At 42.5% G+C, this 13,814-nt stretch overlaps 1 protein-coding gene across 4 annotated transcripts in view; it reads left to right on the plus strand.

Moving 5' to 3' along the window:
• The window catches only part of DYM (dymeclin), a 134,121-nt gene that overhangs the window by 42,886 nt on the left and 77,421 nt on the right, over window positions 1-13,814 (plus strand). For all 4 annotated transcript variants that reach the window (XM_072359971.1, XM_072359973.1, XM_072359970.1 and 1 more), the window contains 2 exons: window positions 10,539-10,721; window positions 12,432-12,610. In XM_072359971.1, coding sequence (XP_072216072.1) covers window positions 10,539-10,721; window positions 12,432-12,610 — 362 coding nt within the window. The remainder of the gene's footprint in view (window positions 1-10,538; window positions 10,722-12,431; window positions 12,611-13,814) is intronic.

Here is a 13,814-nt window from a genome sequence, read left to right on the forward strand (position 1 = left end):
TTGGAAGGATAGATGCAGGTCAAGTTCATTTGACCAAAAGCTGGAGTTCAGTTTAGGCGCTGCAGCATCGATAGTTGGTGTTTGATACCATATTCCATGTATGTATTTCTGAATAGAAAAAATAATATGAAAAACAATAGCTATATGCAATATATACTGTGGGTAGTGTTGGTGACGCCGTTGGCATTGTTCCTGTGCCCTACACTCTGCTGGCTGGGCTGGAGGGAACTGATTTGATGGGTATTGTCCACTCTCTTAACAAGAGCAAGTGGAGTGTGTACAGGCCAAGGGCACAGAGAGGTAAATGCTCATATTAACCAGAATTCTTTCATTTTTGCAATTTTTTTTTTTTCCTTTTAACAGATTTTACAAATAAAGGAAATAACATACTTGCAGTTTGACTAAAATTATACAATGAGTTGACATTACAACTTGGAGTAAAATTCCGGTTTGCTGATCCTTATCCCCGTGGTTTAACTGATAGCCTTGCTTCAAGGTTAATAAAACACACTGATTGCATTTGATAACTTGTGTAGGATTCCTACTTCACAAAACCAGTTTCAGACGGATTTATAATACATAGATACAGCATATGCGTGCCTTTTATTGTCTGCTCTTGCTAATAGTAATTCCATGTTTTGCTGGGTGGAGTTTAAGACATAAACAGAAGTTGTATCAGTCACTACACTTTCTCACATTGGCATAGACCAATGGTAAGCACAGGAGTCAGTTGCAGATGGTTCTCAGTCTTTCCTAATGGCATTCCCAAAGACCAAACACTTTTCTGTTTATGGTTTGGCACCGGTGTGAGATGTCTATGAATAGGAAAAGCCTGAGGAAATCTCTTGCTCCACACTAATAATTTTTGGATATGGAAGATGAAACTTTTCCAAACTGACCACGCATAGGATAAGTGAAATGAAGTACCTTGAAATGTAACTTGTTATAGGGGGCTGAATGCACATCTGTTAGTATGTCATGCTGAAGAGTACAGAGTCATTGAATCATTCAGGTTGGAAATGCTCTGCAAGACCACCCAGTCCAGCCCCAACCCACCCCACCATGCCCGCTGACCACGTCCCCAAGTGCCACATCTCTTGGTCACCTCCAGGAATGGGGACTCCCCCGCTCCCCTTAAAGCACTTGTTTTAAGGAATGTTCTCCATTCTATTCAGAGCTATTGTTTTTCTCAGTGTTTTCTCATTAAAAGCACCATTTTAATAACGTTTTCACATGGTTGTTGCTGGTATCAATGCTGATACATAGGCCTACATAGCACTTTCTGCAGTGAAACCCAATTTTCAATTGCTTCTAATTTTTTTTACTACCATCAGTTGTGATGAAACTTTTCATGCTGAGTATCTTCCCTAAGCTGATTTTTTTAATTATTTTTATTTTTTTAATTATTTATTTGTTTCTTGACATCGCTTTGATTGAAAACAGTTCTTCAGTTTCTGAGAATGAGGTTGGGGAAAAATGTTCCTTAACCAATGCTGAATTCTTACGTCTGTTTTATTGAGGAGTTGAAAGCCTTCATGCCTTGGAACGGGCTCTTGAGATCTGGGAGGGGGCTTAGGAGAGCAAACCCATGGATGAAGTTGTACCATTTGCCATCCCTTTTAAACTTGACTAAATCTGGCTATGCTGCAAGGTTCTGTGTTGCTGTACGTATGCATTAAGCAGGAACTTGTGTAAAAGCTGGCAGCAGAATGGCCTGAGCGTGGAGTTTGGGTGAAGTGTTTGGGATGTAGTACCTTGTGAGGGCTGAGCCTCTTCCAGTAGAAGCTCAGTGGGATGTTCCCTTCAGTTCTTCACCTGGATGCCATAGTGTGAAGCAGGAGAATGAACACCTGGGGACCTTGTCCTCTGTGGTGAAGCAGGCAGTATGGAGCAGAAGTTTGGAGGAGTGAAATGTGCGTGGAGCAGCACGTCTTTGATGGCTTTTCTCTGCTAGCTCTTGCTCCGCTGTTTTGTTCAGGATAAGAAACAGGAGTTCCAGATCTTTGTCTGACATATGTGCAACTGACTGGGAAAAGGGCAAGCAGGCATTCATTTCAAGGAGCAAGCAGGGCATGGAGAGGCTAGAGAGGGTGGAATAGAGGGGATAATGAAAACTTTGACTGGGAATAGAAGTGCGTCCTCACAAAGCTGGGACCAGCAGGGCCAGTTCATGTGGGAAATATCAGCGAGGGAATGGAAAGATGAAGATGTGCCGTGAAAGGTTCAGGTTGGATGTTAGGAACAATTTATTCTCCAAAGAGCGGTGATGCAGTGGCACAGCTGCCCTGGGAGGTGGGAGAGTCCCCATTCATGGAGGTGGTTCAGGAACTGTGGAGCCGTGGCAATGAAGGACGTGGTCACTGGGCACGGTGGGGTGGGTTGGGGTTGGGGATCTTGCAGGGCTTTTCCAACCTCAGTGAATCCCTAATTCTGTAAAAACAGTCAGGTAATTTGTGATATCCTAGAAAATCCAAGAAATCCAAGAATCCCTGAAATAAAGATTGTCAGCCCAAAGGACAATTTGAGTGTTCTTATTTTAGTACCATCTACGACAGGAAAAAATGATGCCTCTAAGTGCTGCTGTCATCTGCGTAGACAATAGAAGTGAAGTGAAGCACAGCATGGACAACTCTAATTTTTGCAGTTTCCTAATATTGTGAACATGTGTGTCACCATGGGAGCTCGTGTGCATTTTGGGGTTTGTGATTGCAACAGATCATCACCGCGGTAGAAGAGTGAGAAGTGCTGCAGCTTTTCTCACTGCTTGTTGCAGTAACAGAGCATCATTTTTTTTTCAGGTTAAGACTTGTGCTCAAAGTCCAGCAGAGCACATTTGCTTGGAAAACAACAAATTAGCTATAGGAGAAGCCCTTGTGCCTGGAGAGAATGTATGTGTATGTAGGGTATGGACCGTCAAACCTCCCTGTTGCTAGGTGGGCTTTTAGAAGAGTTCTCCCATCTCTTATCATGCATTGAATCAAGGTATGCTTGGGTTTGTGATAACAAATGCCTGCAGTGCTGTGAGTGCACAGCAAACCAAAATAATTTGAGGACAAGGTTATCAGGGTAAATGCAGAGAGGATTCAGCAGTAAGCTAGGAGCTATTTTAAAACGTTTGGCTGCAGCTCTCCTGTAAACAGCAGTCAAAGCTGCAGACATGTCTGGCAGTCAGCAGCTCCACGTGTTCTTATGGTTCATGCTTTGTTGTACCAAGATCATTACTTGAAAATGCCACTAGGTTTAGTACTGTTCTTGTTGAATTAAAATGCTTCCTCGCTGAGCATGTAGACACCTTAAAAACATTTCCCCAGCAATGCTGTGCATCTGGCTTTAGATCCGTTGTGGGTAGGGGGTAGGAATGAATGTGAAATTACAGGATCAGATATCATTGTCATTACAGGTAATTTTTCTTTCTGAAAAATCGATGGTGTAGTTCTGAAAGCTCAGTGTTATTTTGCCTGCCTTCTCCCTCAATTGTATTTTAAGCACACGTGTAGCGTTGGAGGAGGACTTTTATTTTTTATTTTTTCCATTTTATAGATGAAGAATTTGAAAAGAAAATAAATAGATTGCATGATCCTATGGAAATATTTATGTCTGGGACCATGAGGCCAGCTGAGCAGGCTGCCCAGGCAAGTTGTGCCATCTCCATCCCCATAAGTTTCCAAGGCTCCATTGGATGAATCCCCGAGCAGCACAGTGTGACCCCACTGCCTTTGCCTGGAGCAGGAGCTGAGCCATGGACCTCCCGATATCCCTTCCAGCCCATGGGCTTCTGCTCTGAAAAACGCTCTTCCTTTCTGCTCAGCTTCTAAAACTCCTTTTTGTCCTCTGAATGTGGTTTCCTTGAGGCATCAGCTTTGTCCTGCTGGCATTTGTTTCACTGGATTTATCTTGATCGCTTTGTTGTCACAACCAATGCTGCAAATAAACCCTGCTTGAATTTTGCCAGGATATTTTTTGAGCACATTCCTGTGCTTGTTCCTGTCCCCGGTTTTGTATGATTATGTTGACAGAAATGTTCACTGCGTTGCCAATGGGATTGCATACATTCACGGTGCTCCCTCCTGCTCTGACCAAACCACAACAACGAAGCACGAGGGCTGGGCAGAAGCCAGATGAGATTTCTATTTAAAATAGAATCAACCAACAACTCCTTTTCAACGTCTCACTGTAGGACTCAGTTGTTGGCTTGGGCTCTGCTGTCCCGAGGCTGATATCTGATTGAGTCAGACAGTTGTAAAATTGAATCCAGTGCTGGGTGGATTGCTGTTTTTCCCACATTTCTCATACATTCTCCTCCCTCACACCCTTTTCTAGTTTGCACTCGGTTTCCCATCTTTCAGATACATTATAATAGCGTGGTATTGTGTTCTCCTATAGGCCTTAATCTTTTTTTCTTTTGCAGTCACAGTGCAGCTTCAGGAATGCAGGACAGTTTTCAAATTGGCAGCAGAAATACCAGTCCGTTGCAGAAGTGTTACCTGGGTCTGGAGTTGCTGGTGCAGTTGCTCCTGTCCATGAGCTGAGCAGTGAGTGGGACTCTAACATCTGCCTCTGTGTTCTGAGAGTTTTTCACTCTGCTCTTGCTGTAATACATCTAGGAGTCAAAAGAAATCAGACCTGTGGTTCCTAGGTCAGCAAAGTTAATGAAAAGACATGAAGATTTCCTCCCTTGTTCACTTTTTGTAGAGTTTGGAGTTTTTGAGTGCACTGCTTGAAGGGAATCAGTGATTTATTGCATTGATTTCCAACTTTATTTAGCAGATTTTCAGCCTTTGCACTCAGAAACGTGGTGTGTGATTTATTTGCTGTTGCCTCAAGGTGTCTCCTAGTTTGGGTAGGTCACCTGAATGATAGAATCACTGAGATTGAAAGAGACCACTGAGATCATTTAGGCCAACTGTCAGCCATCAATTGGCATCAGTTCATTCTCATCTCATTTTCCAGTTTGTGTTACAGGTACCAAAAATGTCATTTCTAGCCAGCAAAGCCGTTCCCTTCTTTATTATCTGTGTGCAGGTAGGAAAGGTGGACATCTGAAAACGTTAATTGCATTGTTTGAGGCAATGTGAAGGTGTTGACGTAGTTCATAAATGCTTCTTCTGCTTTCCAGGTGAAACCACGTTTTCTGTGTCTGCACACATTCCTGATGCTGCTTTGGTGTCAGAAGCTTGGGCAGGAGTGCAGCTCTGTGACTGAGCTCCAGGCTCCAGGGGAAGTCTTTGCACTTCAGCACCTGGAGTGTAACAATCTGATGGCAAATTGGGCTCCTGCTATGAGAAGAGCCTGTATTGCTTCAGGTGTCACAGTAAGAGAACTCCTCAGATCTAGTGATAAGGAAGAGGATATGTATTTTAAAATGAAATAAACGTTTGTTTGTTTGCAGTGAATGAAGAATATGTTTATTGTTTTAAATGTGTGCAGTTGAGCTGTGTGACCTTTTTTCAACGCGGTGACGTTGGAGAGGTCGTGCAGAGGGGCTGGAGGTGGGGATAATCACAGAAAGCAAAGTAGGAAAAACTGAAAGAAGTGGAAGAAAAACCTTTGTGTATGGTTTAGCTAGGCAAGAAAAGAGGCAGATGACTGCCCCTTTTGTTTAAGGCAGAAAACACTGAACTGGGAAATAAATGTTTTATGGTTAGAAGCATCCACTTGTAGTAATAAAGAGGTGAGGCTGAACCAAGGAGTGATTAGGAGGAGCACTGGGGGAAAACATTTAACACTGAGGCTTATTAGATTATGGAACACTCTTCCCAAAGGATGTGGTTCGAGCTCCATTACTTGTCCCTTAAAATTAGGCTGGATAGAATAACAGAATGTATTGAGGGAACACTTGAGCATTGGTGGGGAATGAACACAGTTACCCAACCCATCTACTCATTTCTCTTGCTTCCGTGATTCATTTCCTGACAAACCGGCTTCCAGAATGTGCTAATGACATCACAGCTTCAGACTCCATGGACACGTTTGTGCTTCTGGGTAACCATGCAGCTTTCAGAGGAAGTTTATTGGGAGACTGAGCAAGTCGGGGCTCTGTGCAAGTGTCACTGGGATGCATCCTGAACCCCCACCATGCACATAGAGGTGGGCTGTGTTGTTGGAGGGGTGGTGGTCAGGTGTAGGGTAGCAGCAGAATTTCTGTTTCAGAAATCACCACCTCCTGCTTTTCTTGGCAGTTGAGGATAAGAAAGACTTGTCTCCTCAGAAGCCAGTCGTATTGATTCTGTTATGGTGATGTGATGGGAGGAGAATAACTTATAGCATCCCCTTGAAGTGCAGTGTAATTAGGTAGGCTTCTTCAGTCTGGGCTTGTTGGTTGTGTACATGCCAGAGTCTCTATTCCTTGTGAGCTTAATCTTGCTTAGGAATGCAATACTTCATCTGCAAGCTCATTAACCATATAAAAATGATTCCTTATTTCTTTTATTTCAACTTTGTACTTCCTTACTGTTCTGAGTCCAAAAACTTGTAATGGGACTTCTGTAAAAGCAGTGTAGTTGTGATTCTGGTGGTCATTCAGGATACCTGCTGCTCCTCACAGTTAGCAGTTTTAAGCTCAGAAAGACCAATCTGTTTGAAGGTGTGATACTAAAACACAGAACGACTTTGACTTGGGGTATAATATGAATTCCATCTTCAAGCAGCAGTTGCCTCACTGCTCCAGCCTCTCCCATCTGATTCCATGGATCGCTTTTTCCTCTCCCATTCGTTATTACATAACATCCCCGTGGCAACTTGAGAGATGGCTTACATGGAAAAGTAATCGGAGGAAAAGTATTGATGTATTTTTAGTTTTCTTCTAGCACAATGGAGCAGCTGGAAACCAGGAGGAGAGCCAGCACAGTGTGAGCTGCCAGCTCTCCATGGGCCACCAGAAAGTGTTCATCTCACCACAGTGTGAGAAGCATTGGATTGACTTGAGAAATGTGACACATCATAAACATTAAGAAGGAAAAAAAAAAGCTTCTCTAGTTCCCAGAGCTGCTGCTTGGTCATAATAGGAGTTAAGTCTTAACGGTAATGGTTTTGGATGGTACTTGATTTGCTGGTTGTGGTGAAAGAAGCACATGATGCTATCAAACAGGAGTAGAGAAAACCACTTGTGCTTTAGTTCTGTGTAATTTAGTGCTGTCCTTTGTTGTAATGTTGAACAATTAATTTTCTGTATGCTGACAGTTCCATAAATGGAGAAGCAAAGCGTGGAGCGAGCTTAATTTGCAGATTCCTTAAAACACGGGGTTAGTGAGAACCACAGAATGGCTTGGGTTGGAAGTCCCCGGTTCCAACCTCCCACCAGAGCAGGTTGCCCAGAGTCCCGTCCAACCCCAGCCTGGCCTTGAGCACCTCCAGGGATGGGGCATCCAGTTCTGTTCCACGCGGTGCTTTTTGTGGTTGGGTTTTCTGTCTGGTCTTCATTTTTTACCATTTTCTGTAGCCTTGTCTACCCAATTTTTTTTTGTAGGGCTGCTCATGGAGAGGTCTTTGTGGGTGAAATGGTGGCACTCAACCAAATAGGTCCAAGTGCAATAAAATTCATTTGCGGGATCGTAAAGCGTTTAATGACTGTGATTGCGTTTTGCAGCTCTTATTGTAAAAAATAAAATCTCAGTCTTTAAAAGCAAGCTGCTAAGATTTTAGTCTCCTCAAAGTATGACTGGACTTATTTGAGTAGGTACAGCTATGAACTTCACCCGTTTCTCTTTGCTTTTGCCTACCAGAGACCGGAGTGTTAGGCTGAGATTTCTGCCTCATCCTGCCTACATTAAATAATGGTCTGGTGAAAGACAGTTCCCTTTAGATGAATGTGTCATTGCTTCATTTTGCCATTAATGTTATTCCGCAGGCTGTCAAATTCAATTTCAACTCTGGGGTTGTTTTCATGGCTCTCAACAGTGTTTCTCTCCATCCTAGAGCAGACTTCAGATTCTCTATTGCAAAGAAATGTGCTTTGCTCTTAAAGTGAGGTTTCTGTTTATTTTAGTTTGAAACAGATGGAAATGTCTATGGCTGAACGATGTGAAATGATATTAGACAGTTTTGAAGGTAGGAGATGATTGTAGGATTTTGGAAGAAACTTGGAAGGGGTCAGCATTCCAATCTTGTTGCTATAGCAAGTAATTTAGTGAAAACTTGATGGCATCTGAAATAGTGTTTGCTGCACTTGCTGTGTCTTATGCAGAATAGTATGGGTAGGGAAAACATGGTGCGCAGTTGTGTGGAACAGAAGGGAAAATGGATCTGCTCATTCTAGTTTCAAAGCAAGAAACAACATGTTTCCTCTCCAAGTTCCATTGTTTTTTGTTTTTTCCCCAGAGATAACTGGCAGAATGTTTATATTGCTTTAATTGATTAAAAAATAATAATTTGATGGTGTGATTCCCCGTGGAAATGAGCAAACGAAGTTGTATTAGAGAATGGCAATTAAAAATGGATATTTTGCAGCTAACAGGACATTGTGTCGATGAGAAGTGCCCTAACTGCAGAACTGTTGAAGAGTGTTTTAAGACTGTTAACTTCATCAAGGCTGTAACTGACACGAGAGGGGCTAGTTTTGGTAGCGTGGAGTTTGTTTTAGTGCTTGCAGAGCTCCAGAAGCAGGTTGGATCGTCATGCTGTGGTGGTTGGTCTGCACCCTGTCATCCTTTTCACAGTCCAGTTGTTTAATGCTGAGAATTGTGGCTTATCTTGGCCAATGAGAACATATAGAATGAAATGAAAAACATTGGCTGTGACATATCTCTTCCCAACACTTCATTTAGCACAGAATGCAGTGGTCATGAACAAAAGCATTAATTTCCTTAGTATCACTGGGGGCACCAACCAACACAAAGCACCCAGTTTGACTTTGCATTTTGGAGCTGAAATGAATGCTATGAACACAGCAGCATGAGACTGATTTTTCTGGAGGAATGCCCTTGCCAGCAAGAGGCAGAACTCCAAGAGGTCACTCGGGTTGTGTATCAATGTGCAAATTCCATATGGACACAATCAGCTCATTCTCTGTGATGGGAGACTCAAGCTACTGATCAGTACTTGGACCATCTCTCTATATACCTAAATGTTGAAGAAAGGTATAGTAATGTCAGAGGTGGAGTCCCCATCCCCCTGGTGCTCCATAACCATGGAGAAGTGGCATGTGGTCATTGGGCATGGTGGGGTGGGTTGGCATTGGACCTGGGGAGCTTAAAGATCTTTACCAACCTTAATGGTTCTATAACCCTATGACTTGGAAAGCTAGCTTGATGGTCAGTGACTTTATTCTGACTTGAGAGCAGTGGATCACAAACATAGTGATAAATTATTAAAGTAACATGAAATTTTTGCTATGCAGGTTCTAATCATAACTCTTTTTTATTGCAAGAAGACCTTCAAGCTACTCAGCGCTGGATGTCATCAGTTCCTTTGTCTTTGATGTGGCACTAATTGCTTTGCCACAGTGCTGATGAAGGGAGTGTTGGTTTATTACAAAACCTGACCGTATGATTATGTTTGAAGAAAAATCTGGTTTGACTTCCAAAACTTTGTAGGGCTGGGAATATGTCAGAATCCATTAATTGACAACACCATGTGAAGGTTTTGCATTCTGATAGCTTGCATGTTTGGGTCCTATGCAACTCAAATCTGTCAGATTAGAGTACTGAACTAAATTAGAAAACTAAACCTCCTTAATCTTTATTTCTTTCCTTAAGAAACTGTGTTATTTTTAACTTTGACTTCGGACATGAATTATAAAATAAGAATTTTGAAGTTGAGCTTCTTCTTACCCTGCTGTATAATTAAAGACTTTGGCCTACTAAAGCTCTGTCTGTTTGATGTAATGATCAGAATCTGCCTAAAATTTGCAGGGTACACTCAAAGCCACTCAGCACTCAGCAGGCATTGAGAGACGAGAATGCTTGTCTATAGAAAGAGGAGAACATTCTAATATGCACTAGGAAGCAAATAACAGAGCTGCTGTGGGATGATCAGTTCAGGTTGCTGTTGAAGATGGTTTCTGACCCCAAGAAGTTTATTATTTGCTGTTATGTTATCTACCCACAACTAATGAGCAGCAGTGATATTCTTGACTGGACCGTGGATGTTGAAGCAGTATTGGCATTTGTTACTTTGCTTTGCCTAAAATACACCAAGGTTATCAAAATTCAAATACAGAATAAAAACACTGCAGCACGGAGCTCGTCTGTTTATTCAAGCAGCCATGTGCAAGCTCCTTATTGTCTCTCAATACATTAGCATCACAAGGGATGCTACACGAATCCTTCAGCTAGTATCTGCTCTGTGTTTCATGTTTGCCTTTTGTTTCCTTTCTGTGTTCTTTTTTCTTATCTCCCTGTGGCTTAATTTTCTCGTTTCTCCTGAAAATGTCATTTTTAGAAATCATGTCTTCATACTGTGCAGAGGCGAATTGCTTTTCTCCTTTTCCACGTCCCCGTGTGTTAGAAAATTCCCTTCTCTCCAAAGGGACATTCTTCATTAAAATAAGAGCATGCATTCTGTTGTCTAACTGGATTCTCCTTTGTGCTTTTTCTCTGCAGCTGGCCTGTGGGCAGTCTTCACCTTGGGCGGAGTGGGGAGTAAGGCAACACCACAACTGGAGCAGTGCTCCCCACTGGCTAACCAGAGCCTGCTGCTGCTGCTGGTCCTGGCCAACCTGACCGACGCTCCAGACACCCCGAACCCCTACAGGCAGGCAATTATGTCATTCAAGAACACACAAGGTTTGTGTCTGACTGGACAAGGTGAAATGATTGCAGATTAAAAAAGGGGAAGAGTTAGACTGGAAATAAGGAAGGAATTCTTTACAAGAAGGGCAGGGAGGTGCCGGTTGCCTGGAGGGACAGTGATGCCCCATTCCTGGAAACAGTGGAAAGGGCTCTGAGCACCTGCTGGAGCTGTGGGTGTCCCTGTGCACTGCAGGGAGGGGGACCTGATGGCCTGTAAGGGTCCCTTCCAACTCAAGCCGTTCTGTGATTCATTGATTCTGTGATTTGTTCTTACTCCTAAGCATGAACTGTTGAAAACGAAGCTTTTAAGTTGCTGCAACTTTTTGGAGACTCTTTCCAAAACCTGTTTTCTCTCCAGCAAGCCCATGTAATAGGATGCCTTCCTCTGGGAACTGTGATGAGCAATGGGCTCCATGGTGCTGAAACTCATGGAAGGGACAGAGGAAGGAGGGTACTTTTTCCTTCAGACTTGATGAATTCAAGAAAGCTTCATAATTTTAGTAGACATAAATAAAGCTGTCTTCCAAGTAAACTGGTTATCCAAGAGACTGCAGGAGTTCTCTGAAGATTTATAGTGCTTGGAGAAATCCTGGTTAGCTGGCATCATGTCCCTTAGAGCTATGATGAGCTATTGCATTGCTAATTGTGTCATTCTTTGTTGAAAGTAGCATGAAAACCCCTTTTTTCTTTAGATGTGAATGTTTATAGAATGACATTGTTTCCATTAAACTTGTTTCCACTAACAGTATTCATATAATTGAGCTTAAATTTGGTTCTTGAGAACACTGAGTGGGACTGGAAAAAGGAGAATGGCATAAAAAAGTCTATAGTTATGGTCATAATGATTCATAGGATGCAATTTTAATGTGAAAACTGGCTTTTAGCAGTGTTGAGAATGTTGTAGTAAACCTTGCCAAGTGTATGCACTGGAAAGCAAGGGGTGGTGGGACAGTCACACTGCAGTGGGTGTAATGTTGGTGATCTGAAGGTACAGAGAGGCATCCTAAAAACCTTATCTGTCCACCAGTGACTGTGCAGGAGTAGAGTTGTTGTCACACTGTTTCCTATAGCACAGCTTTCCTAAGTTAATGCATTTTTAATAAGCAATGAGCAATTCAGAAATCTGTAGTCTGTTATTGTGGGAACTGAGGAATTTTAGCTAAACTCTTCAAGTTTGGACATCTTGTTTATAGAAGCAGGGCAGTTTTTAAGTCCAGACTTGTAGGATACTTGAGTATTTCAATTGCTGTTGTTCCCAGGGTATCCGCAGAATTCTGATGTGGGGAGGCTGAGCAGGGATGAGAACTGGGTACTCTGCATGCTGTGCACTGACTGTCGTGCTTGCTTCTTCCATTTCCTCTGGAAATTCCTAGAATTTAGAGACGTGTGTTGGAAGTTTTTGTTGAAGCTGGTAAAGCTTCAGGAGAAAAGGTTCTCTGAGCAGAAATCTGTTCTGTTCTCACTTTCATCTCTGCCATAAATCATATTGTGAGCATGCATAGAGTGCTGCTAGTCTGGGTTATCGGGCTGTATGGAAGGAGGCTTCATCAGCACCCTGTAAGGTCATAAGACTCATGGATGCTTTTGGTTACCTCCTTTTTATGGCGCCTGCATACAGTATTCCATCCAGAGGTTTAAAAAATTAAAAGCTATCTGGATGGCAGATATATTTGCTAAGGGTTATTTTGTATTTTCCTGTTTCAGACAGCAGCGCTTTCTCGTCATCACATCCCCACGTTTTCCAGATTAATTTTAACAGCTTGTACACGGCTTTGTGTGAGCAGCAGAAGTCTGATCAAGCGACCCTTCTGCTGTACATGCTCCTACACCAGAATGGCAACGTACGAACATACGTGTTGGCACGGACAGACATAGAGAACCTTGTAAGTACTGTTCTGCGCACCCTGAGGTCCCATCACCAACCAAGTCCCTTATTGCCAGTTCTATACCACATCATACTACCCGCAAGGATGGGGACTGCACTCCTCTCTGGGCAGCCTGCTCACACCACTGGCAGATCATGCTGTGTTGACTTATTTTTCAGATGTTCAGGACAAAAATTGCACGAGTTTATCATGTGTATATGTGGATAATAGTTAGCAAAATGAACTGGGACATGTTTGACGTGCCAGATGGCTCACACAATTAACCTAAAGCTGAAACTCCTCAAGGAATACCTAGCAGACTTTATGGAAGTGCAACTTCTTAGCTGCTTCAATAGGATTGTGCTTCACAGCTGATGTAACAGACACCTGGTGCAGTTCTTGTAGGTTATAAATTAGCTGATGCTTCCTGGTGCACTTAGTAATGTCACAAACCACTTCAACAAATCTTACTTATTAAAAAGCATTCCTCTAATAAGATAATGGCTGTCTGGGGGAATAGGTAACAGAATAGAGAACCTTTTCCATTACAGTATTTGTAGTCCTGCCAGATAATTGTATCCTGTGCCTGTTTGATGGCAGATATGGAATGGGTTTGGGCTCAGTCCAAGTTCTGCCACTAAAATCAGTGTTGTTAGAGACTGCTGTTGGTAAATTCAGGATGGGATGGTTGATATTGAATTGATGATTTGAAACTGAACTCCTGTGTAGTCTGCTGCACGTTGTCTAGGTGTGACCTCAGTCACTTTGTATGAATCCTGTGAACAAGGCGTAATATTTGGTGTCCTGTGCTATTGGTATGTGGTAGGATGGGTTTCACAGTGGCTAAGCTTATCAGTTTATTGTTAGAGAAACAAAGTTTAGGTGTAAGCACTGTTTTATATTTGATATATTTTAAAGCTTCAAGAAAAAAGATGAGCTCCATGCGTTACAACAGCTGGGATGCAGGGACGCAGACACTCTGCCATGTTGGATGTCATCGTATGTTAATCAGCCTTGTTTCCTTCCCATCTCCAAAAATGAGAAAACCACAGAAATATCCATCGATTTTAAACACTTCTCAGTGTTGTCATCTCTGCTAGGAAGCATTACTGTCATGTGAACAATGTCCATGGTTTTTATTACCAAAATATGAGGATGATTGCTCTGTCTCAAGATATCCTGTCCTTCATTTATTTAACCCTTGATTCATCCTGGTGCTTTT

The sequence above is a fragment of the Excalfactoria chinensis genome, chromosome Z, assembly GCF_039878825.1.
Source record: "Excalfactoria chinensis isolate bCotChi1 chromosome Z, bCotChi1.hap2, whole genome shotgun sequence".
Classification (NCBI taxonomy): Eukaryota; Metazoa; Chordata; class Aves; order Galliformes; family Phasianidae; genus Excalfactoria; species Excalfactoria chinensis.